General features: G+C 39.4%; 1 protein-coding gene across 3 annotated transcripts; it reads right to left on the reverse strand.

The window, feature by feature from the left end:
- Positions 1-3,557: 3,557 nt before the first annotated feature.
- Positions 3,558-27,560, reverse strand: LOC122052032 (putative glucose-6-phosphate 1-epimerase). Of its 3 annotated transcripts, none has more exons than XM_042613412.1 (9): positions 27,245-27,558; positions 21,230-21,304; positions 6,480-6,536; positions 6,247-6,407; positions 5,994-6,128; positions 5,125-5,227; positions 4,954-5,053; positions 4,634-4,866; positions 3,558-3,808 (listed from the first exon to the last, which is right to left on the reverse strand). In XM_042613412.1, exons 1-8 carry the CDS (start codon positions 27,335-27,337, stop codon positions 4,655-4,657), a joined length of 936 nt encoding a protein of 311 aa, XP_042469346.1. In that variant the 5' UTR covers positions 27,338-27,558; the 3' UTR covers positions 3,558-3,808; positions 4,634-4,654. The 3 variants fall into 3 exon arrangements, with proteins under 3 accessions (XP_042469346.1, XP_042469345.1, XP_042469347.1); XM_042613411.1 differs by having other exon boundaries at positions 3,558-3,846; XM_042613413.1 differs by lacking the exon at positions 5,994-6,128 and having other exon boundaries at positions 3,558-3,846; positions 27,245-27,560.

Below are 27,560 nucleotides of genomic sequence, written 5' to 3' on the forward strand. Positions count from 1 at the left end.
CTCAGAATATGTCCTACTCACTCTCCCACTTACCCATCTACCCGATGGAGCACCCTCCCTTCGTGCTTAATTCAGGTCGGATTGTAATTACACGACCACACCCCGAGATCTGAGAACCTAACCCAAGCTCGTTTTCAAATTGGACTGAGGTAGTTCTGCTTTGACCAAGTCCCACACTTGCCACATGGCGCCTATTGCTTCCCTACATCGTCATTTACTTTAGGTCATCTGTAGTCACAAATCTTTCAAAAAAAAAATTTATACTCCATCATATCACTATCACATTAAAAATTAAAAACCTTAATCCTTTAAAAAAATCTCCGTTATCCTAAAACCTCTCTTTTAAAAACCTCCTTTTTAAAATCCTCTCTCCATCCTCTTTTCATTATTTTTTTTAATAAATCTGGTCCCAAGATTTTAATATAGATTTATAAAAAAAACTATAAACCCTACCTTTAATTTGGGGACCAAATTTTTATTAGTGGGGGAGAATGTAAAATACTGAAAATAGGCAAACATTAATAAGGAAATTTTCTGAAATTTTTGAAAAATTTTCGGGAATTTTTCGGAGCTCGTACGAACGAGTTAACGGGGATAAAAACAGGGCCCGGGAAAAGCCTGTTTAGGCTATCCATTTAAGCAAGGAAATGTCTATTTTTATATTTCATTTTCCTTTTTCTTTTTTTCTTTATTTCTTCTCTTCCTCGTCGAAAACCCGCACGCCCTCTTCCCTTCTTCTCTCACGCCGAAGCCCTAATCGTCGAGCGGTTTTCCCTCGCCTCTCCTCCATTTCCTTCCCGAGCCGCCGCTCTTCCTCGCCTCACACCGAGACCCCCTTCCTCCTCCCTGTCCAAGCGCCGGCGACGCGCGAGCACAGCCGAGCAGAGACCTTCCTTCTGCCCTAGCCGACTTCACTCTCCGCTGTGCCGATCTCCCATCGCCAGCCACTCGAGCAGTGTCGGCCTTCTTTCCTCCGCCGCTGCCCTCTCTCGACCCGAACCAGCGCCGCGTACTTTTGCCCCTCTCTGGTCGAGTTCCATCTGTGCCCTAGCCCGCCGACTCTTGGTGTCTCCTCATCGCGGCACCAGCGGGTCTTTTCTTGCTGCTGCTCTCTACTGTTTCGTCACCGTAGTGACTTTGGGGAAGGAGGTTACCAATCTGGTTTGGTAAGATTGGGATTGGTATTATGTTAATTTCATGTTCTGTATAGAAGTTGAGATTTGTTAATGACTGAGCAGTCTTGTCTCTTGCTCACCAGGGGTATCCAGTGCGGAAATCGCATCCTGGTAGTGGTGGATTGTTGTGGGTCTTTTCTTGATCCGAGCAGTGAGGTGAATTTCCAGTAGGTGCTCCATCGACAAATTTATGACGAAGTATACGAATTTGGGGAAGTTTGGATTGAGGTAAATGCATTGTTGTGAGTATAATTGATTTAGGTTTGAATTATTAATCTAATGGATTAATTAGGGATTATGTAACTAACCCTAATTAACCGTTGGATTTAATTAAGGTAGGTTGAGGTTTATGGTTTAGGGTTTTGCCCAAAATTGTTCATAAGGATTTTATTTAGCTATTTATGGGAGTGTAGCTAAATAAAATGTATATATATTCGTGACTCAGGGTTTTGACGTGAGACGAGCATCTCGACGTCAGATTTGGACCAGATTGGATCATTTCTTATTGGAGGCGGGTACTTTTGACTTTATGTCTTTGATATGCATAGTAACAAATTTAACAAATAGCAACAATTATGTTTCTTAATTGTTTCGGTTAGTCACTACCCGATACCTGTTACATGTTTGGTTGATTGCTTGTTTTGCATCTCATGTTATTACTTACTTGATTATACATGCTTAGGGGTAGTGATTTAACCATACTTCACCATGTTCAGAACCTATGTGTGATACCTTATCTGATCTGTGTACCCTTGATATGATTTATTGACTATGGTGCACATCATATATGTATATAGATTGGTTCAGTATATTACCATGCTTAGTGTCATGCACCATTCGCATGATTGCATGTTGTGTGATAGATTGCTCCATTATTGTCGAGCACATCGCCAGTTTCATCACTGTTCGGTGCTCCGTTGTTGACGCTCATGGGTAGCGTGACGCAGCGTAGTAGCACGTCAGTTTGCTCGTTCGGTGCTCCGTTGGTCCGCTCATGGGTAGTGTGATTGCAGCGTGGTAGCACGTCGAGACCCCTCCTCGTCATCGTGTACCGGGAGATGAGAGCATTGCGCTCCCCCATTTATGATTTGGGGTAGGAGTATGTGTATACTCCGACAGCATCCCGTACACTCGGTCACTTATCAGGAGTAATGATGCAGAGTGCACGGTTGTCACAACCCTACCCACTCAGTCCCACTATTGGGTGTGAGATGGCTGACTGGCGTCAGGGGTGACCATGACTGCATTGGCATCATACACATTGATGCATTTATTTCTTGTGATTGTGTTTGCTGCATTTATTTGCTGCATATTGGTTGGATGCCCATGCTTGACATGCATACAGGATTTCTATACCTCTCGGACTGTTTATCCTTGTACTAGGTCCTGGTTAGTACAGTATTCTCCTGTTCATTTCAGATTGCATTTACCTTTATTACGTCAGGAGACTGTACGCATGATTAGTGCTAGATGTTACTTCCTTACTATGTATATCAGTTGTTACCCGCTGAGCGTTGGACTCACCCCCGCCTCCGTTATTATTTTCAGGTTGATGCTGTCAGGAGAGAGTTCTAGTTGTTAGTCTCCTGCAGACTACGAGGACTTATTGATCTTTTGGTTTTTTCTTCTTCTTTACTAGACTATGTTTTGAACTTGTTATGTTTTGGATACTTTGGATCTTGTATGGATTGTTTTACTTATGGAAGACTTTTATTTGGATTTACTTTTACTACATGTCTGCCTAGATGGCAGAAGAAGTAAGTTGATTTTATCGTCGGATTTGAGCTTTACGAGTGTAGTGGAGTAGGATATCGATTTTGAGCTTTATGAGTGTAATTGAGTAGGATTGTTTTCGAGTCATCGTACTACTGTTCAGTTTGATTATTATTAAACTGCATGGTTGTGTCAGCCAGAGGCTGAAATTTATATAAACTGCGTGGTTGTCTGTGTTGTTGTCTATTTATTATTGTTATTATTTCAGTCGCATGTGGCTGAGGTATATGGTGATTGTAGAAAGTTTTAGATTGTCCGTCATATAAGGGAGATGCTGTTGAAATTTCTTCGGACAGATACTCCTCCGAGGCGTGACAATTTAGTGGTATCAGAAAAATTTATATTCAAAAATTGAATCACATGCTATAAACCTCCCATTATATATTATATATGCTCTTGCGGCCAATCAACATGGTGCTTGTTACGGAGTACGAGCATTGTTTGTAGCTGAAGAAGGCCAACGCTCACAAAGCATATACCATTGGGCATTAAGGTCATAAGAGAATGCCGTTTCAACTGAGTGGCAACCTGATTAGTAATGCTTGAGTTATAAATAAAGGCCTGCATGGTCGCTTTATTAGCCAATAAGAATAAAAATAATGAATGCAGTAGAATAAACATAGGTCCACGAAATTAATTGCTAATAAATATAATATCACGACACGAGTCAAATAGAATACAAGTCTCTCGAAATCTTAATGTTTATGATGAACAAAAGCCAATAAAAACAAGTATAATTGGCTTTTGAGTATTCTGTTCTGTGCTTCAGAATAGGTCTTTAACAGTATCCATGGAAGCTACAGAAAATTGAGAAAAGAAAACAGAGTAACAAAGCTCAGCCTGGAATGAGAAAAGAGATCCTGCAATCCACAAATATTGCAGAGATTGAGGTCTGTGCCTGATAAAATGAGTTGCAAACGTTAAATTTGTAAATTAGAATGAAAAATAAGTTTTAGCAGTGTTTGATAATAAGGTAGAAATTTTTCCCTGAGAGTGGACGAACGATTCTAACTTAAAGGGAATTTTCCTTAGGGCCAATTATTAAAAAAAAAGTCAACCCAATACACGAAAATGCACAAAACTCCTGTTAATGTAGGATCCCGAGAAAAGATCTATTGTATACAACTTTTCCTTGTCTATTGTTAAAGGTTATTTCCGTGACTTAAACCAGTGATCACCAGATCACATGAAACTATTGCACCGAGTCTCTCCACTTCGAGTAAGATATTAAAGAAATAGTAAATATTTTTTTAAACAATTTATAAATCTTTAGTATGAGTTTAAGAGGGATGGCCTTGCCTATGTTGGCCTCTACCAGAGGTCCTTTTCTGTTTTATTTGGCGGAAATGAAAAGAGGATCTGCAAGAGGCTCTTTTCCTGTGTTTCATTTGGCGGAAATGAAAAGAGTAGAGAGAGTTGATGAGATAAGTGGGTATCAAGGAAAAGAGGTTACTCCACGCTATAACTACATTAATTTGCCTCACAAGATGTAAGAGTGTTTGGGAGAGAAAATAATAGCTCTTGCCATAACAAAGGAGAATTGCATAAGAAACTTGTGGGGTTGGATGTGACAGGATAGGACTAGATTGTTGGGAGAGAATAGTTTGCAACCATGAGGTTATTAATTTAGAAGAGTTGGCAATAATCATTTGGCGAGCTATGTGAATCGAGAAATACGAGATTACCTTGATGAGCATGCAGAAGTTTCATCCTTGGAGCACCCTTTGAGGATCCAGTTGCCCGCTACGATAGCTCGATGGAACAGCTGACAACTCCAGCCTCCCTTTCCATTCCTCTCCAGACTTCAGCGTGATGGCTTTCTCCACAGCTGCAGCTTCCACACAGAGCATATGCTTGTATTCATCGTCTCCAAAATCCACCATGGACTTGGCCTTCTTTTCCCAAGGATTCCATACCACTGACAAGGAACAGATCTAATATTATCAAGACAAGCAGTAGATATCCGTTGGTACAACTGAAACCGTAGAATGACACTGAAACTTGCCTGCATCTGGAAGCCCATCTTTCCGTAGCACAAAAGTCCGTTTCTTTTCATGGTCCAGAATTGCAATCTTGGTTGGTGTACTCAGATATATCTTGTCAACCTGTTGGAGAGCCTTTTGGAATCAAAACATTTACAAATGAACCAAGCCATGCCCACTGTTTATGTTCTTACTTCTGATTCGAAAGTGATCGCGTCTCCTTGCTCGGTAAAACGCTCCTTCTCTTTTAAGTTGTCAAGATAGTCGAGGGTCTCCAGTCCTTCAACTCGTACTTCACTGGAACATAATTTGCAGTCGAGAAATTATATATACTCAATGAACAAGTATTGAAGTGACTTTTCCTTGTTTATGATTCCTTAGAAGGGAAGAAAGGGAAGATGAATGTTTAAATTTTTTTTGAATTAATTGTTTAAAAATATATTTTGAAAAAACTCATTACCTTTTACAATTAAAAAAAATGAGGATCTAGTTAAAATCATGGGTAGTATGGCCAGTGCCAGTGGAACAATTCCACAGCACATTCCTTCATCTTTGCCATTTTCGCCTGAGGAAATGTAGGCAAAAAAAGCCTATGAAGCCTTTCCCTAGTCACATTTCCTTGCACTGCTTCTGCAGTAGGAATAACAATTACTGATGTTTTCGCCTTGATCCATTATGAAGGACCAAGTGAGAAACTTAGAATGACTACTTCATTGATGACGCCTATAAGAAGCCAGTTAGTTCCCATTATGTTCCTTTCGTTTTGGCCATTTTCTGCCATGAAAACAACTAGGAACAACACAAATGGCAGTATTTCCCTAGTCACATTTCCTTAAACCCTGAAATACAGCCTAATAGTGTCAAAGAGTAATCCGAGTGAGCAACTTAGAATGTACTATCTTGTTATATCGGTACATAGTTAGGAAACTTGACCATGAACATTAAGCGAACTTTGTGTTTAGGAATGAGAATAGCATAGGATAACTCTCTTTGCTTATTTAGTTAGCAATCAGAGAAATAAATTCTAACAGAGCTAAGTGATTTCCAGAAGTGAATCACATACCTAATATCTGAAACAGAAAAATAGGTATGGTAGGCAAATGTAAACGAAAATGGTTTAGTGTCGGTATTTCGAATGCGTGATGTCAGCATAAGATCTCCGCCAGGACCAAGAGTAATCCTTAGACGAAATTCAAAGCTGCAACAGAAATATTGTAGCTCTGTAAATCAAGCTTACAACTTTAGAGTTATCCAAGAAAGAACATATATTCTTACAGCTCAAACCGATAAAAGATTGGCGTTTATTGACTGGTTACCTATGTGGCCAGATTTTTAGATCTTCTTCGCTTGGCTTAAGTATTAAATCAACAAAAGCTTTATTGGCACTCGCTGTAGGAAAGGGAGGAGGGTCAGTGTCGATACTCCAAACTCTATTCCTTGCAAACCCATGTTGGTCAAGATTTCCATGGCCTCCAAACTGCAATTTACTTGCATTAAGTGGTATATCAATTAATCAATGAGAAAAAAATGAACAACAAATTTGTCATACTTGTGGAAAGCAGATTGGGATACCCCCTCGTATAGGTTTTGGAGGCTTGAATATGGCCTGGGAAAAACAGAGAAATGTACATGACATAATGAAAATGAAAACTATGCTACATGCATGCATATATTAGATGACACTAGATTCTGATGTTCACCCAAAGGAAATTGACAAAGGCAATAGGACTAATGATGTACAACTGATTGTAGCATTAAAAAACCTAATAAAGGAGGCAATAACAGATGGACAAAGCAACCAAATACCTGCAATGGTATCTCAGTACGAAACATTGTTTGCAGCACTGTAGTTAAGCAAATAAAAACCATTCTTACATGTAGAAATGAAAATAGATCCTATTGTTTTCTTTAGTAAGTGATTACTATGATACTGTTAAAAAATAATTAGCAAAACTTATTCCTAGAGGTCAAGTAAATAGCAAGGGAGAGAAAAGGGTAAGGAAAAATTGAAAGGAAACAAAGATAGGGAAAGTTTTTCCTAGCTTGTAATTGATCGGAAGTAAAAAAGGGAGGGAAACTTTAAATTGTAAAATCAATAGTTTAAAACATATAAATGATTAATTAAGTGTTCTTTTTTTAAAAAAAAAGTGTAATATTTTTATTGAGATTTCCAATCAAATTGTCTGCATGCTACTTTCGTATCCAAAGCAATTGTAGAAGCAGCTAGGGAAAATTTTCCCAATCTCTTCCTTCAACCCTCCATTTCCACCCATGGAAATGAAGGGAAATAGAGTTATGTGACTTGCATAATCATAGTTGATCTCGAGAGCAGGGCATGGGCAGCATGCCAGGAACGTCAAGGGGCATAGATAACTCGGAGCATATGATAAGTATCGGCCCAAAGGGATCTTAGCCCACTGGCCTCGAAAGGTCTCGTCTTGTGAGATTTCGAGAGTTCTTGACCCAAAGGTAGATGAGGGTCTGACCACCTTATGTAAAGGTTTTAGGGGATGACCACACCCCCTTCCAGAGTGTGTGAGGTCGTCCTGGAGGGGCTTCACCTTTTGCTGCTATTAGGGGATGACCTCCTATTAGATATCAGCTCACGTGGTTATCCCTACCTTTGAGAAGCTAATCCCGCTTTGAGCTAAGTAAGAATTTACCGTACCATATCGCCGAGAGAATGTCTCTGATACCAGGGGAATAGGGATAGCATATCCTCAAAGGATAGGATCATGTCGTGAACTAGGTGGGCATGCCCAAGAAAACTGAATCCTTCCGAGGATGGGATCGAGCGAATGTTCTAAATAGGGAGGAAGGGCATACAAGAAACAGGTCTCTCTCTCCTAGATTTGATATTTCCAAACCCCGCTCCCACGTGTTCCTTAAAGTTGAGGTTGCTCAATTTTTTGGCAACGTCAATTGATGTTGTCTATGGGAACAGTGGGCTGAGGCATTGAGATGGGGAATTCGGGGAGAGGTAATCGTGAAAATTCAGAGATTTTGTCTAGCGAGCGACAACATCTTGCCGGCCCTAAAGCAGTCAAGCTCCTGCTTAGGGCGGAGAAGATAGGCCATATAGTCTTAGCAATAGTGGAAGAGGTCTTGGAAAAGCATTCCTAGCAAATACTATCATCCGTAGATATGCAAGAGACGAACAGAGAAGGGAGGGAGAACGGCTACAAGATTCGAACTTCGTAGGAGTAGTCGGAGTCTTGGGTGGAGGCAGGGGGAGGCAGACCCAACACTCAAGAATATCCCTTTCTCGGCCAACATGTTAGCTGATGAACTATCAAAAAATTTTCAACCTTTACAAATCAATGAATATGATGGTTCCACAAACTTGGAGGACCACTTGTGTCGTTCAAAAATGCGGCCCTCCACCAATATACAAATGAAGTGTTGAATTTGCATGATTGGACCTATTCAAAGGTGGTTCAATCGGTTGAAGTCGGGAGTTATTTATTCAGTCAAAGACTTCAATATCGCCTTTCAACAACATTTTGCTAGTAGCAAGAGGTATCAGTTCAGTTTCAAGCAACAAGAACAAGACCTTGAGGGAGCATATTCATCGTTTCATGCAAGCCGCCTTGGAGGTGTCATCTGCCATGATTGATATCCTTATTAGCGCATTCTCCTAGGGATTGCGTGATGGAGATTTCTTCAGACCCCTAATAAGGAAATCCCTGGCCGACTATGATGATCTCTTGGGGCAGACAAAAAGGTACATTAACGTGGAAGAAGTCAGAAGGAGCAAGCAAGCTGAGGTCACTAAGATGGGAGACAAGTAGGATTGAAAAGGAGTATCTTAACCAACCATCAAAGCTAAACAACCCTGACACTTCGCGTGATGCACCCTCTCTGAAAGTGTCCAAAGAATAAGTCATGCAAATTTTCGAGGACCATAAGTTGCTATGAAAATCCATTAGTCTCACCGGGGATCCATAATGCACCTCCTCTCGGCCTTTCTGCTCATATCACCGAGAATATGGGCACATTACACGAGGGTGTCACTAACTGGGCGAGGAAACAAGGCGGATGGTTCGAAATAGCTCACGTATCTAACCACTCATGACTCACAAGGAAGTCGTTCGTCAAGAAGCCAGGTCTAAGGGGCCTAATGCCCAACCTGCTAGACGAGGCAGAGAAAGGACTCAAACTCGACAAGACACTCCCTCCTTGGTTCATCGGGATGGGACAAGAAATCAGGATAACCTTCCTAATAGGGGTGTCATAAATATCATCTTGAGAGGAACCATTGATGAAGATTCAAAGAGATTGTGGTGCGCGCATGTCATTGGATGGAGAGTTTTGGAGTCAACACCCAATAGGAACCCGTGAAAACGCCGATCCTGGGATTCAAGACATGGAAGGTATCTCATCGCCCCAAGTACGCATTGGTAGTCCCACGGTGGTCAATTATGAGGCGACACGTATATTTGTGGACGTTGTAGCTCCGTAAACCTCCTCTTCAAGGAGGCTTTCAATCGAATGCGGTCAAATCCGAAAGAGCTACGACCAGTGGCAACATCCCTCTTCTGCTTCATGAGACATAAGGACAAGCCCATGCGTTAGATCCATTTGTCCCTTTCTTAGAGAGAGGAACCCGTCCAACGAACATGAACAACTCCTTTTACGGCGGTGGTCCTTTCTATAAATAATGCTATACTCAAAAGGCCAACCCTTAGTGCCTTCTAGGTCAACTAGGACAAAGTTAGCTTCATCACCTCCAAGTAGAGACGGATCTACATTGGGCCTACACTTGGCTCCAACCCAACCTAAAAAAATCATGCATCATTAAATCACTTGCCCAAAAAAACTAGCGTTCATTACCCATGCGCCAATTATGCATGAGATCTTGAAAGATTTTGCATTCCCTGGTGGTCGATGGGAAACTTTTATGGGGTCGGACCGGTCACCTCCAAGATTAGTCAATTCGAATAGCTGAATACCTGGATTACTAAAAAAAATGAAAGATCTTGCATTAATTATTCTTGCATTATTATTTTTATTTTTGTTGCATATTGCAAAGTATCTTATGTAATTATTATATATATTTTTAAATTTAAAATACTTTCGTTATTGGAAAAGATTTATATTTCTTTTTTGTAATTGTATTTTGTTATTATATAAATCAATTAATCTTTTGAGATAATCATATATTACAATCTCAATTAAATTTATCAAAAATAATTTTCTAATAAACATGAAATATAGGTAAAAATATTAATTATCTTAACTCAACTCAGAAGAGAATATAAAAAAAATAATTAAGATGGATTTAATTAGTCGAATTAATCATATATATTTAATAAATACGTCAAAATATGATAAAGAACTTATAACAATGTCAATAAATTGTATATTACCTATGTAATCAAAGAGTAAGCTAAGATAGGATTGTCCTGGACTCTAATGCAATCCCAAAACAAATTACATAGGTATTTTATAGCTTATAATTTAACATATTTAACATTAAGGAGAATTAATTTGTTCCTTCAATTTTTGTTCATTTTATTTTGATAACCCACCCCTTTCACACTCAAACCTTTGTATTTATCCAGCCCAGTCCATGTCTAATTCCTGGATTTGTCCTTGCCTCGGAGGGAACCTATGATGCATTTCGGACGAAAGAATACAGGCGCAACCTGTCAAAGGTTGATGGACAAGTTTTTCAACAAGTAGATAAGACAAAATATAGAAGTATATGTGGATGACATCTTAGTGAAGTCGGCTCAAGTTGATTCCCTAATACAAGACATGGAAGAAACATTCACTACAACCCGAAAGTATGACCCTAAATTAAACCTAGCTAAATGCACTTTCGGGTCAAGTGTGGGAAGTTCTTGGGCTATGTTGTAACAAAAGTAAGGCAAATTCAAAGAATCCTCAAGCAGATACAGTCTCCTTAAAACATCCGGGAAGTACAAAGGCTAGGAGAGCATATAACAACTTTGGTAAGTTTCATATCTCGCACAGTAAACTGAAGCATACATTTGTTTAAAATTATTAGAAGGCCGGTAGACTGAAGCATACCTTTCTTTAAAATTATCAGAACGGCTGCCCGTTGTAACGGGGATGATTGATGTGAGCAAGCTTTCCAAAACAAAGTACTTGGCCACATTGCCTATCTTAGCCAAGCCAAGTCCCGAATGTTGGGACCGAAAATGGAGCTAGAGGGGGGTGAATAGCTCGGCGCAATCTCGTGCTCGTCGTTGCTTGTTTCTTCAAAGATATGCAGCAGAAAATACAAAGAAACAAACACACAACGCTAACTTAGGATTTACTTGGTATCCACCTCAACAAGAGGTGACTAATCCAAGGAGTCACACACTCACGCACCCTCCACTATGAAAACACTCCTTCTCGGTAACTACCGAAGGCGGAGAAGTCTTACAACCTCACAATACAACAATGAGAAAGAAAGAAGCAAAAATATAAATGAATCTTACAAGATAACAATGAAAACCCTAGCTTCTTCTTCTTCTTGTTGCAACTCGCCTCTTGACTTGGATGAGCCTCCAAGAACATTCAAGAACTGGCGGCGAGGAAGAAAAGATCGCCGTGGAGGTTTGTTGTGATCGCCTGTAGAGAAGAGATGAAGAAGTGCGCAGAAAAACGCTCGCCAACGGCTTTATCCGCGCCAACGGTCGAATCCCAATCGATTAGATTGCTCCCAATCGATTGGGGAGGCTTTGGATTGATCGGTTGATCGATCCAGAGCGCCTCTGTGCTCTTGGAATCGCCCTGAATCGATTACCCGATCGATTCAAGACTTCTCGAGCGATTTCCAGCGCTTCAATCGATTCAGAAGCTCACTGTTCGCTCAAAAACTCTCCCAATCGATTGACCAATCGATTGGGAAAGTTTCAATCGATTACCCAATCGATTCAGCCCATTTCTGCACAAAATCGTGTCGCCCAATCGATTGACCAATCGATTGAACCCCCCAATCGATTGGCCAATCGATTGGAAAGCAGAAAACTGGATAGAGCTTGAAATTAGCTTCGTTTCGCATCTGAGATCACCTCATTCCGATATCCGAGTCAAAAGTTATGGCCTTCGGAAGCTCACTACATCCGAATTTCCTAGTTCCATGTCAACTCCCTATTGGACTTACGACCGCTAAGAGTTCGACCAACTTTTGACCCATCTAGACATTCTCCTTGTGCCAAGTGTTCGGCCAACCTTGACCCACTTGGACTTCCTTCTACCAGATGTCCGGTCACCCTTGACCCATCTGGATTTCCTCGTACCTAGCTTCACTCACTAGGTCTTTTCATTTCCCGGCTTCACTCACCCGGACTTTCCCAACTGCCCGACTTTACTCATCGGGACTTTCACCTAGCTTCACTCATTAGGACTTCTCAACTACCCGACTTCACTCACCGGGACTTGCACCTAGCTTCACTCACTAGGATTTTCATCTGCCTGGCTTCACTCACCAGGACTTCCAACACGGACGATTGCACCTGCAATCTCCACGACCTGTCAGTCTTCATGTATTGTCTCAATGTATTGTCAAACATTGAAACTCAAACATCAAGACTCAAGTTTGAGCCAACTCAAGCTTAGTCAACCAGGTCAACCTTGACCTACGGAATATTGCACCAACAATCTCCCCCTTTTTGATGTTTGACAATACCTTTAAGTTAGGCTAATCTCATGCCAATGTATGAATGAGGGTTCCCTTCATTCTTCCCCTTTCCTAGAGGGCACAAACTTCCTCTTTAGGTAATGAAGGCCTAACTTAACCACACATTCTCCCCCTATTGGCATACATAAAAAACTCTCCCCCTCAAGAGTTACCCAACGTTGTTCACAACTCAATAACGAAGGTCTCATACCCTTCATTATTCTTAATGCTCATCCTTGAGCATATACCACTTAGGTATGTTCACACACGATTCAAATAAAGGTCTCATACCCTTTATTTTCATCAAATGCTCATCCTTGAACATATACCACTTGAATAATGAAGATATCCACTCTCCATTGTATTCATATGCCCAACCTTAAGCATTTTCGCGAAAGAAGGTTAACCACCTTCCAATGTATATGAAAAATAAATTTTCATGTCCTTAAAGAGTAACTCCCCCTAAAGACATGACCGTAACTTCTGTTATTGCACCAACAATGACTTGGAACTCCTAAATCTTTAGGAAACCCAAATTTAGAAGTTTTGAGGTTCAAAAATTCAATATTGAAACCAAACTTCAACCTAAACCTCTACTTAGTCTTCCTCAACCAATCCATCCTAGTTTTCATCATAAAAACTCCCCCTAAATGAATGCAAATGTGTTCCAAGGGGTTAAGAATGATTGCCTAGACCACAAATGGTTTAAATCACTGAAAACAAGCTTTCCCAGTTGAAATCAGTGATTTAATCGATCAATGAATCGATTCAAACCATGTGGATCGATCGGTGGATCGATCCAGCAAGCTTCTGCTTGCGAGAAACACACCCTCAATCGATCGCCCGATCGATTGAGACCCTTCAATCGATCAAGCGATCGATTGAAGGTCTGAAGTTGCTGAAAGTTCATTTCAGTCAACTTCAGAAACCCCTAGAAAATTCTACAAAATTCTAAAAATCATGAAAATCGTTATAGACATTATTTAGGGCATATATTATCATGGAAAAATAGTTTTCTAAGAAAATATTTCATATTTTCAAAAATTGACACAGAAAAACATGAAAACTTGTAAAAACTTTAGTGTTTTCTTCTAAGTTTGTGCCTAACTATTCAATGATGATTACTATCAAAAGATAGCCTTCACCAAGGTTTTCTAAAAGTATTTTAAAATCATTTTCAAAACCAATATCCAACCATGTTCCTTGGGCTTAATGCACATGACTTGTACATTAGTTTTCCCAATGATTGGAAAACACATAACTATGTGTTTTGATGAACTTAAAACTCAAAAGAATGCACTAAACCAACATCTTGAGTTTTGTTCATCATCCTAACATCTCACTTGTATTTAATGTGTACGAAACCACATACAAGTCACCTTATAGTTCTTTGGTGAGATGTAAAATCTTGATTTTGCCCTAAACTAGGGATCATGCATATCTACCTAGGCATTTTTGAAACTATGAACATCCACCCAGGATGTTACCTGTTAGTGAATGTCATTAGTCCTTAATTGCAAGAAATAAACTTATGCATGAAAATGTTATGGCATACATCAAAGATAAATAATTTTCAAAAGAAAATTTCCTATAACTACATGATGTATGTATGACATGACATGGTATTTTTGTATTTTTCATAATAAAACATGAATGCAAAAACAAATAAATAAATATGATGTCATGACATATGATGGGCAAACAAGACATGACAAATTAGCACACATACAATACCTAGATTACCTATCTAAGTATCTTTAACCTTAGCTAACTTTAACAAATTTAAACCCTAGATTGCCCACTATTTCCCAAGAGAATGCCAAAGTCTAATTTTAACATTTCTTTTGCTTTTCTTAATTTGTGTCAATTCAAATTAAGCATATTTCTCAAATTTTGGCACAATTTTCTCCTTCAAGGACTAATCATCGAGATCAAGTTCTAAATTTTTGCCCTTACTCCTTAAGAACATACCAAAATCTCAACTTGGTAGTTCTTTATGATTTTCCCAATTGTGCCTATATAATTTAAAATTGAACTTTCAAATTATGGCACATTTACTCTTCCAAAGAGTAAATGAAACTCCACTTCATTTTCAAAGGTTGATAATAACTTTGAAAATGCTCTCCGATTGTCAACTTCATCAAAGTTGGGTTAACAACCCTCCCAATTTGAGTTGACACTCTCTAACTCATCTAAGGGGTAGAGAAAATGCTCCTAGGAACCCAAAATCTATTGGCGCTCCTTGGATGCTCTAGGTACTCACTAGGGATAACTTCTCTAGACACCTTCCTAGTGACCTTGTTTGGCTTCTTAGAAGCCTTGGTCACCTTTTCTAGGTCAACTCTAGGGATTTCTTCCCTTGTGACCTTCTTAGTGACTTTCTTAGACTTCTTAGAAGTCTTAGTCACATTTGTTGCAAAAATACTCTTAGGGATAACTTTCCTTGTATTTTTGACTTGACCACTAGGCCTAGGGTTAGTTCCATAGCTATATGAAACCCTATGGTAAGAAAGCACATCCTTTTTTATTTTAGGTTTGTATCCCAAACCTCTATTACCCTTGGATGACCCTTGTTGTCCTAAACCTAGATTTTGCTCATTTTGCCCTTTTAGGATATTTTCCATCCCTTTTAGGGTCTTTTCTAATTTATCAAGTCTTGACCTCAAGACTTGATTTTCTCTCATTAAATCCTTAGTTTTTAGTTTTTCATTTAATCCTTGAGCATTTTTATTTTTAGGCTTGTAACTAAAATCTTTAGAATTCTTGTCTAAATTTTTATCTACCTTCCTAGACCAAGGTGTGGTAGTTTTAGCATGAAGAGCTACATGTTTTTCATTAATGCTATCATGCTTCCTATTTTTATAGTAAATAGCATTAAAATGATAAAAATAAGAATTAGCATGCTTTTTACCATTATTTAAGGGGATAGGCTCAATAAATGATACCTTTCGTTTTACCTTGGAGGCTCCCCCTTGATCCATGCTTCCTCCTTTAGCTTTGACCGCTTTCTTCCTCTTAGGACATTGGCTCCGGTAATGTCCTTTTTGATTGCAAGAGAAGCACATAATGTGCTTCTTGCTCTTCTTTGTTGTGGGGACGGTCTCCTTGGGCTTCACCTTGCCCTTTAGTGCCACTTGACCCTTCTTCTTGGCCAATTTGGGGCACTTGCTCTTGTAGTGCCCATGTTCCCTATACTCAAAACATATAATATGATTTTTATTCTTAATTGAAACATTTATACCTTCATGTGTAGGGATGGCATCTTCTCCTTTTGATCCGGATGTAGAGGCTTCTTCTTGATCCGGCAATAATGATCCACGCTCCCCCTCAATCCTAGAGGTGGAGGCTTCTTCCTCTTCATCCTTGGATGTTGAACATCTCTCAACTTCCGAATCGTCATGCACATGAAATAAGGAGTAAACTCCTTTGTCTTTACCTTCGTGCTCTATTGAGAATGGACTTTCTTCTTCTTCCTCCGGTGTTGAGCACCTCTCAACCTCGGAGTCCTCTTCTTCTTCTTTTTAGTCTTGATTCAATGAATCACCCTCATTTGATTTTTCTTGGATTGGTACAGTGGAGGGTTCTTCATGAAGTTTTGCCAATTTGCTCCATAGCTCTTTGGCATCTTCAAATTCTCCAATTTTCTCTAAGATGTTGCTCGGCAATAGATTGACCAAAAGTTTGGTCACTTTGTCATTAGCCTCACACCTTTGGATTTGTTCTTGACTCCACTTACTCCTCTTGAGAATTTTGCCTTTCGAATTCTTTGGAGCTTCGAAGCCTTCTGATGTGCGTAGATTTTATATACTTTTATGTATGTTTTGACGTACATTTTCATACTTTGAGCTTGCTTGAGCTATGCATTTTTATACTTCCAGCTTTTCTTTTAGCATATTTACTCTTTTTGTTCGGAGATCTGTTTTTTGTGCATTTTTTGTACACAGGAGTCGAATTTGGTGAAGATTCTACATTCTTGGACAAACTTATGAGCTAAGCATTGGAGAAAGCACTTGGTCGTGTGCCACACACGGCCCTGCCTGGGTGGAGTGCTCTGGCCGTGTGGTCAACCAGGAGAAACAGCCAAGGAACTTGTCCTGGCCGTGTGAACCTCACACGGCCGTGCCAAGTCTTGAAGCAAATTAGAGTTCAATCCTTACATGGTCGTGTGGATCTACATGGCCGTGTAAGGTTTCCAGAGACCAAGAAGGCCCTGGCCGTGTGCATCACACGACCGTGCAGGTTCCCAGCGCTTAAAAGTGTTCTGGTCGTGTGCACCACACGGTCGTGCAAGGTTTCCAGAAGCTGGGGCAGTCCAGGCCGTGTGGATCTACACGGCCGTGCTTGGAGGTCTTGATAGGAGTTGTCCACGGCCGTGTACACCACACGGCCGTATATGGAAGGCAGAGAGGGGAAAGGCTCTGGCCGTTTGAACCTCACACGGCCATGCCTCAGGGCCGTGTGGCGCCCGAAAGCCCCCCTCTATTTAAAGCCTCTTTGAAGATTTGAAAGGGGATCTTCTCCCCTTTGGGAGAAAGGAAGGTTTGGTGGATTCCTCCCATTCTTGGGAGGATTTTTGGGTGGTCTAAAGGGAGATCTTGGCGAATTCGACTCCGGGAGCGAGGATTGGATCCGAAGATGGAGCTATATTGTAGATAAGTTTTCTTTCTCTCCTCTTCTTGAATTGGGATTGAAGAAATGCTTGTAATCTTCTTATCTTTGATTTTCTTTCTTCGTTTTATGGAGTAGATCTTTTTGTTCTAGGATGGAGGGAGTATTTGTGAGATAAATTAATGTAAACTCTTGTGGATTTGTCATTTCTTTGTTTCTATGATGTTGCCTAGTTTGTATCGATTGGATCTTGAATGATTAATTATGATTAGGGCTTAATTCTCATACTTGATTGATTGTTTGGATATCTTATAGACTTTGTAGAGATTAACTCTCACTCGATTTCCGAGGGATCCACGTGACAGGTGCAAGCCCGTGTAAGGACGTTTGAGGGATAACCTTGAAGGGGAAATGAGAATATTCAAGAGGGTAGGATAGATTTTATGATTCAATCCTTGTATCTTTATGGGTTAAGAAGCTATGAACTTCTATGTTGATATCCGAGGGAAGCATAATAATAGGTGCAATCCTGTGTAAGGACAACGTAGGTTCATATCTAATTGATCACATTTAGGTACATTTTTCAGTCCTAAGTCGGTTATCTATTGCAAGAGAGAACCGGCAACCTTCTACAAATATTAGACAATTAAGAAATAAGAATTGGTAAACCATATACATTCAAGAGATCTTACAAAGAAACCAAAACCCCTAGAACCTCCCTTTATCATAACTCAAACCCCAAACTCTTGTTTGTTAATCTTTCATTTTAGATTTGTTTTTCATCCTTAGCATTTGAAACCAATTGATTAGTTGTTTAGCTAATTCGCTTTGAGATATTTCTAGTGCTTATTCCAGTCCCTGTGGATACGATAATCTTTTATATTACTTGCGACATTTCCGTACACTTGCAGAACGTGACACCTTCCATTAGAGTAAACCATTGCTTTATCTCCATCATAAGAAAATTTTCAATTCTTGATTTCCAAGAATTGAAACTCGTGGATACATATGGTGGAGGCACCCTTGTGTCGAATCCGAGTCCATCTCGGAATTACATCTTGAAGTTGAGCCTTTTTGATAAAGTCTTCGACTTGTAGAATTGCTCCAACCTCTTCACCCTCTAGCTTTTTGCCCCTTCCAACGATGATTCCGGTGAAGAGCGATCTCGTTCTGATACCACTTGTTGGGACCGAAAATGGAGTTAGAGGGGGTGAATAGCTTGGCGTAATCTCGTGTTTGTCATTGCTTATTTCTTCAAAGATATGCAGCGAAAAATACAAAGAAACAAACACACAACGCTAACTCTAGGATTTACTTGGTATCCACCTCAACAAGAGGTGACTAATCCAAGGATCCACACACTCACGCACCCTCCACTATGAAAACACTCCTTCTCGGTAACTACCGAAGGCGGAGAAGCCTTACAACCTCACAATACAACAATGAGAAAGAAAGAAACAAAAATACAAATGAACCCCCCAATCGATTGGCCAATCGATTGGAAAGCAGAAAACTGGATAGAGCTTGAAATTAGCTTCGTTTCGCATCCGAGATCACCTCATTCCGATATCCGAGTCAAAAGTTATGGCCTTCGGAAGCTCACTACGTCCGAACTTCCTAGTTCCATGTCAACTCCCTATGGGACTTACGACCGCTAAGAGTTCGACCAACTTTTGACCCATCTAGACATTCTCCTTGTGCCAAGTGTTCGGCCAACCTTGACCCACTTGGACTTATCATCTCGTGCCAAGTGTCCGGTCCTCCATGACCCACTTGGACTTCCTTCTACCAGATGTTCGGTCACCCTTAACCCATCTGGATTTCCTCGTGCCTAGCTTCACTCACCAGGTCTTTTTATTACCCGGCTTCACTCACCGGGACTTTCCCCTGCCTGGCTTCACTCACCAGGACTTTCACTTGCCTGGCTTCACTCACCAGGACTTCTACCTGCCTGGCTTCACTCACCAGGACTTTCCCAATTGCCCGACTTTACTCATCGGGACTTTCACCTAGCTTCACTCACTAGGACTTCTCAACTGCCCGGCTTCACTCACCGGGACTTGCACCTAGCTTCACTCACTAAGATTTTCATCTGCCTGGCTTCACTCACCAGGACTTCCAACACGGACGATTGCACCTGCAATCTCCACGACCTGTCAGTCTCCATGTATTGTCTTAATGTATTGTCAAACATTGAAACCCAAACATCAAGACTCAAGCTTGAGCCAACTCAAGCTTAGTCAACCAGGTCAACCTTGACCTAGGGAATATTGCATCAACACCGACAAATGTCTGAGTATACTTGGCCACTTCCGAGGAAGCCAAGAAGGATCAGTGTAAGAGTTTGTATATTATGTCAGTCATTTCCTTAAGGAGGTCGAATGCAGATGCATCGACCTAGAGAAACCGACTTCACAATCCTGACCAATAGCTCTATCGGTAGAATTCTCACTCAACCAGAAGCATCTATAAGACACGCCAATATTAGTCGCACATTGCTATTAAAGATAAAAGGAAGGAAGATAACTTACAGTTGATGGAGGCGGCGGTGAGAAGGGAGGGAAGCAAGAAGCGAGAATGAAATGGTGCGCATAAGGTAGCCAACTCATGGTCATATACCTCAGAAGAAAAGAAAGGACACTGTCTGCTGAGTGATGATCCTAGAAAGCAATAATAGGGTTTATTGTTAAACGACCATGCATGATTACCGACTTGGGCATGGTTCCCTAACCATCTAATGGGCTTAAGGTCACAGAGGTGATCGACGGCAAATTTGGTAATAACGGACAACATGATGGAAAGAAAAAGACAGTTATCTGGAGAACTCCCGCCTAAACGCGATTTGACTAGAGTCTCGCTCAACTATCACTCGTCGACTCGATCAAAGAGGGTAGACTAGTGATCCCGAGAGCAAGGCATGGGTAGTAGGCCAAGAATGTCAAGGGGCATAGATAACCTGGAGCATATGAAAGGTCTCGACCCAAAGGAATCTCAGCCCAAAGGCCTCAGAAGATCTCAGCTAATGAGGTCTTTGGAGGTCTTGGCCCAAAGGGCTCTCAATAGATTAGGGCCTGGCCACCATAAGTAAAGCCTATTAAGGGATAGCCCCCTATTAGATATCAGCCCTCATGGTAATCCCTACCTTTGGTAAGCCTAACCCACTCCGAGCTAAGTAAGAATTTGTTGTATCATATCGCCGAGAAAGAATGTCTCTAATACTAAGGGAATAGGGATAGAATGTCCTCAAAAGATAGGATCATGTCGCGAACTAGGTGGGGGTGCCAGAGTAACTGAATCCTTCCGAGAGGATAGGTCATGGGATCAATCCTTCCGAGAGGATGGGCCATGGGACCAAGCGAATGTTCTAAATAGGGAGGAAGAGCATATGAGAAAGGCGGTCTCTCTTTCCTAGATTTGATATTTCCAAACCTCGCTCCCATTTGTTCCTTGAAGTTGAGGCTGCTCAATTTTTGGCAATATCAATAGTGAAATAAATTTTTAAAAATCACCCACAATATTTTCCAGAAAAAACAGAGAAATGATATGGAAATAGACCCTGCTCCTTAAGCACCAAATATTCAGAAACAGTGCAAATAATAAGCAATTCACTATGTCACCATCTTTGACAAATGGTTTCATTACAGAAGTGTACATATTAAACATAACAGTTTAATATCAGCAAAATGTCTATTCAAGGAGAATAACTACAGTGGAAACAGTAATAAAAACAATATTTAGTAAATTCAACAATATAATCATGTTTTGTGGAACACACGCAAAAGAGGTTGTATTTGAAATATGTTGAAACAGAATACCTATATACAGGGTGGTCACACCAAATTTTACCGCATTGATCTAAGACAGCATGCTAAAGATAATCAATTTTCACCAATGTGGTACATATTAAGGCAATTCACAGTGAACTTATGACAAATTTAATTATCAAAATCAGATTAGAAGCCACAAACAACCAGGGCAACTTACTACTGATCATCATATACTTATGATGATTTTATTATCAAAATCAGATTAGAAATCACAAACAACTAGGGTACCTTACTGCTGAGGAAAAGCAACTCTTCACCATGGTCATTTTTCCAAGATGTCACATGACCTCCATATAAATATACCTGCACATAGACAGTAGCAGACTGTTATACTTAGTGGAAATGCCTTCATGAAAAAGTGTAATAAGTTAAGAACCTCCTTCAATAGATTTAGTTTATAATTACTGCAAAGTTTTCATTAAAAAATCAAGCCTTCTAAAGTTTTCATATTATAATTCAAAAGAAATGAAGAGTTTGTTGCAATCTTCAAACCAGCTCTCTGCGGTGGAGGAAAATGATCTACAATTCAACAACTTTTGACTCTCCTAACATGGACAATTTCATTAAGTACAAATATTTGATACCCATTCTAGGTCATTTCTTTTCACTATGCATCTTTGTGCAAGAACTTCTTGCCTTCAAGTTGCTTCTTAGTTATTTCTTGAATTCTTCTTATCTAGGTGAAATCATTTTGGGATAATCCCTACATGAATCAATGAAAAATCTTCCCTAATAAATAATAATATGAAAAAATTCAAGTAAATTAAAGCATAGTTGTAAAAGAGGAGCCTTGACGCAACGGTGATATTGTTGTCATATGACCTACATGTTCGAGTCTCGGAAGCAACCTCTTGCAAAGCAAGGTAAGTTGTGTACAATAGACCCTTTCCGAGGACCTCGTATTGGCGGGAGCTTGATGCATCAAGCTGCCTTTTTTTAGATTAAAGCATAGTTGCAAAAATCAGTATTAGAATTGGGATAGGATGTTTATAAAATATGAAGCATTGGTGGCATTAGATTAGTAGGATCAGCGGAAATATATATATATCCAATTATCAGTAATATTACATACTATATTGTCATCTTATTGCTATATAATTAATAAATAATAAAAAAAGATATAAATTTGATAACACTTGATTGTTGATATCAATAATAAAAAGATATAAATTGATAACACATGATTAAAAAATAATATTTCTAGTATAAATTACTCGATAACACTTGATTGTTGATATACATTTTAATAGAAATATTATTATTTAATATTCAATATCATAGGGTTTAGTTGGTTATCTACTTGTATTTAAATTGATTTTAAATTGAAGAGAATTTTTTATTGTTATTGATCAAAAAAGACTATTACATTCTCTCTTGATCCACAATAACATTGCTCAATCAACCGGCAGAAAGAGAAAGATGAATGAAGCATCAAGTCTAATGAGTGATAGCAAAGTGAATGAGTGATCTTGATCTCGTGATGAATCTTGAATTCAGCCAAGGCTGAATAATTTAAGATGGAGATGAAGAGTTTTTCTTCTTCCCTTCTGAGTTCTCTAAAGAATCAACCTAGAATAAAGGAAAGGCTAGATCGGTCAAGATTTTTGAAGTCTTCCCAATTGATAAAATTTTTACTTGATTTCCTTCATTCTCACTCCCAACTTGGTGAAATTCCAATAGATTTAAAATAATATTCCAATGAGATCTAACTAATTTCTAGCTAAAATTTTTTTAATCTCTATTTTTATTTATTTATTTATTTTACTTCTCTCAATTCTTTGAAAGGTACAGATTTCTCAAAAAAAACACTATTGGCATGAAATCAAATAGGTCATTGTCAATACCAATCCAACTCAGATGATCTAATATCGATACTGGCCAATTTTGCCCACTATGGATCAAAGTACAATAAGCATAAGTGGTAGTTTCAATGAGCCTGTCCTCTTGTATGAGAATGGTCAATAATTGTGCACAGTAGACCAGCAAATCATTGAGGTATTGGGTAAATCACTTGGCTATTTCCTCCTGCATCTTGTAACTAGCAAATCAAAGAAGCAAATCAAGAGCATGACTGTGTTATTTGTGGGAATCAATTAGTTTTCACATATTTTATTGCACTTATATAGCTAAGTGACGCCGAGCAGAATACAGATTATTCTGGGACGTGAAGTTACTGAGAGATTAAGAAGAAACAAGAGAGAAATAACAAAATAAGAAGTAGCTCAAGATAGGTTTTAAAAAAAACCTTCTTGAGAAAATAAGAGCGGGAAATAAAGAACAAAAGAGATGTAGTCGTAACGAGGCTTAAGCGAAACTAATTGATTCAATATCAAAATAACTTGTCCCCAAACATCATCTAAGCATAAGTTTATATAGCTCTCAAAACCCTCAAAAAAATCTAAACAAAAAAATAACCAACTAGACTTATTCCATAAGATTTAGGATAAATTAACTATCAAGATTTGGTTCCTAAGATTTAGGACAAAATTAAATATAAAAATAAACTAAACTTAATTAACGGATAACTACTTCAAAAAAAACCCCAATTTTGGATTCTCTCCTGCGTCAGTCGCCTGAAGTTGAAGAGAACTCGTCCTCGAGTTTAGGGTGGGTGTATTCAGCTCCAGAGCAGGTGTTTTACATTAAAAACATCAGAAGTTTTTAAATGGTTAGGAAGTCGCAACAGACATTGCCATTAATCTTTTCTAGTATCTCGCAAGGTCCAATCTTTCGATCTTTGAGCTTGTTTTATTCACCAAGGAAACGATCACGAGTTAATACAGCCCAAACCATATCACCAATGTCAAAAAGAACTTGATGTCAATGTCGATCTGCCCTGATCTTGTATTCGGTGTTGCTTCCTTGAATAGCTTGCTTAACCTGCTCATGAATAACTCAAAAATGTTTAGCCATCTCCTCAACCTCGGGGTTAGTTTATCCAGGACGCGAAATAGGGACTAAATCTAGTACCCCAGATGGGTTTCGTCCATAAACAACTTCGAAAGGACTCAAACCAGTGGTCCTGTTCTTTGATCTATTGTATGCGAATTCTACTTGAGGACATCTCAGATTCCATTGCTTCAGACTACTTCAGTCTGACCATCTGTCTGAGGGTAATAGGCGCCGTTGAAGTTTAGCTTTGTCCCTAGCTTTTCCCATAAAGTCTTCCAAAATTGACTGACAAATTTAGTATCACGATCCGAAGTAATAGTTTGAGAAATACCGTGTAAACACACAATCTCTTTAAAGAAGAGAGTGATAATCCAAACAACATCCATGGTTTTTTTGCATACCACAAAGTGAACCATCTTGGAAAATCGGTCCACCACAACTAGAAAAGAGTCTGCATTGGTGAGAGTTCCCTTAGATTGCTGACAAACAAAGCAACGGTCCATGAAATGAGCTACATCACTGGTTAGCTTGGTCCAATAGAAATCGAAAGAGATGAGGGCTAATGTCTTATCTCGGTCAAAATGTCCTTCGTTATGCAATTCACTGATAATGTGTTGTATATCTAAGAAAGATCCAAAGCTAACAACCTTAATGCTCATGATAGTAAGCAGGGAAGAATGACAGCTTAGAGCATTTACAACACAATTAACTCCTGAATTGATGCTTCAACGTGAATGTGGTAATGACTCTACTATCAATACACATGCACCACGAATCATCTTTCTTTGGCACGAGTGGGGAAGGGACAGCACAAGGGCTCATACTCTCACGAGTATAACCTTGTCTCAATAGCTCCACAACTTATCGTTGTAGTTTTTCAACATCCTTAGGGCTAACACGGTATGTCGACCGGTTAGGTAAGCTTGACCCCAGAACGAGGTCAATCTGGTGTTAAATGTCTCTCCTAGAGGAAAGTCCCGAAGGAAGGTCTTTAGCCATGAAATTAGCAAAGTCGGATAGGAGTTGTTGCACTTCATCTGGTAGATCCAAGTCTAGGTCTATTTTATCGCTTTTGTAAGGAAGCAAAGTATTGACCATGTCTTCGTGCTTCATCTTATTCAAAAATCTGAACATAGAAAATAGTGTAGAGTTATTAGTTACCAAGTCTGAAGGGATTCCATCTCGTCCAGACTCCGAATAGAGTGCAACCACGTTAAAAGACCACGAACTCATCTTCCTTGTAAGTAGTCTCGATCGTCCTTCTAGATTCAAAAGGAAAGTTGGTAGCTTTATTTTCTTCTCGTAACAACTCTAAGGGGAGCATAGCCATGTTGGATGGTACGAAATGATTGTGTCACTGGATGCATCAGACGCCCTAGGTTGAAAAGAACTCGTCCTCAAGTTCAAAATAATGTCTTCAACATCCATAGCCTCCCTTTTCTTCGCATTGTCTTCCGATACGGCACAAACTGCATCCTCAACTAATACCAAAATCTCATAGTCATCACCATAAAGTACCTCATCAACTTCATCATCAAATATTGGTTCGCCTAGTGCTTCGATCTTGTCAACGTCTTCACTGCCTCTTGCCATTGGACGATCGAGAGAGTAGGACTGGTCGTACTCAATGTTGTCGAGGTCCGCATCCTCATGGTTGTCTCCACCAGCGTAAGAGGAAGGGGGGGCGTAGAGGCATTAGGAGTTGGTATTCTCTCGAAGTTATAGGTGGTGGGGTAGTTGAACCCGTATTTCTCGAAACCAAACTTGTGCTTGGACAACTCTTCTCGATTGGAAATTAGAGATTTTTCAAAAGGAGAATAAAGGAACTTACGATATTTACGTTCTCATGTCGCTAGACGTTGAGATAACTTTGTGACTTGTCTCTGTAGATACTGAATCTCGTCTTGGGTGCTACGACCACAATGTGAGGCTTCCTCAACCGGAATCTGCCTTTCACGATCATGACCACGTCCACGACGACCCTCCATTGGATCTTAATGAGCTTTGATATCAACTGACGCTGAGCAGAATATAGATTATTCTAGGGCGTAAAGTTATAGAGGAATTAAGAAGAAACCAGAGAGAAATAACGAAATAAGAAGTAGCTCAATATAGGTTTTAAAAAAAAACCTTTTTGAGAAAATAAGAGCGGGAAATAAAGAACAAAAGAGATGTAGTCGTAACGCGACTTAAGCGAAACCAATTGATTCAATATCAAAATAACTTGTCCCCAAACATCATCTAAGCATAGGTTTATATAGCTCTCAAAACCCTCAAAAAAATCTAAACAGAAAAATAACCAACTAGACTTATTCCATAAGATTTAGAATAAATTAACTATCAAGACTCTTCCTAAGATTTAGGACAAAATTAAATATAAAAAATTAACGGATAACTACTTAAAAAACCTCAATTTTGGATTCTCTCCTGCATCACTAAGATGGCATGTTGCACATAAGACACTATTCAGCGTATCCAATTTCAATTAATATCACCATCAAATAACGAGTGTTACTCATGAAGTACTAGAGAAAAAAAATGAATGGAATGCAATAACTAATCAACTTAAAGTAGATAGTTTGAAATAAATTCAAGTTTTGCATGCCAAATTTCCCAAGCCAACTTTTGCAATTATCATGTTGTTATGATCAAACTTGTGTTACATCCTGAACGTATTTCCCAACTTTATTATTGAGGGAAGGATATTACTCTTAGACTCTTATAGGTTTCATTCTGAACCACCTACCTGGTTGAACTGATTTGATCCGAATTCATCTCGGATAATTTCACGATATGCCTTCAATATATTTTGAATTTGCCATGATAGAATATGATCTACTATCTTTTCTGTTTATGTTAACAACCATTATCGTCATGTTTTCACCTTTATAAAGAGAGCATCTATCTATTACCAATATAATATATTGAAGGCAATAGTATTTTTTTCACCACAAATTGTAAAATCTGCCATGATTTTTTTTCCTTTTTTGTTCAGTAACATGAAAAATAAAATTCAAAGCAAACAAGATACTTGTGCACTTCTAGTCAAACCATATCTACTCATCTACTCGATTCAATCAAGATAATTGAAAATATTTGGAAAAACAAAATGCCATGAATTTGAAGTCCACTAAAACCTCCTCATCCGAACGCTAATGACACGCTAATGATGCAAACAGCAACGGACAACGATCCTCGGAAGAGGCAAATCGCATCCAAAACCCCTAACCAGATGAATCCCAACATAATAATGCGCAGTCGACGATCTTCGCATTACAATCATCAACAAACATAAAAAATTGAACTTAACAGCTTAGAAAATGATGAGATCCAGAGAGAGAACGATCAGACCTCTGTCGAACTGCCACGGACCTGCCTGAGAACGATCTTTTCAAGGCCGTTCAGACCTTTGGAGATCTCTACCAGCGGTTTCTCCTCCGCCATCGCCCTAATCCCATAACCCGACGGAAGCCGACGCCTTCTCCTCCAACCTGCTCGCTTCGCTCTCGCAGTCGCACTCAGTCGCCCGCAAGCCTTCGAAACGGAGAGAAGATTGGCGAAGGATTTTGGGAAAGCGACGATGAGATGAATTAATTGAAAGGGCAGTTATGGGGAAGACGAAGGGGAAGAGGAAGAGGCAGGTGATTATGTGTCCACAGTAGGTCCT

This window comes from Zingiber officinale, chromosome 3A (assembly GCF_018446385.1).
Source record: "Zingiber officinale cultivar Zhangliang chromosome 3A, Zo_v1.1, whole genome shotgun sequence".
In the NCBI taxonomy this organism is placed as follows: domain Eukaryota; kingdom Viridiplantae; phylum Streptophyta; class Magnoliopsida; order Zingiberales; family Zingiberaceae; genus Zingiber; species Zingiber officinale.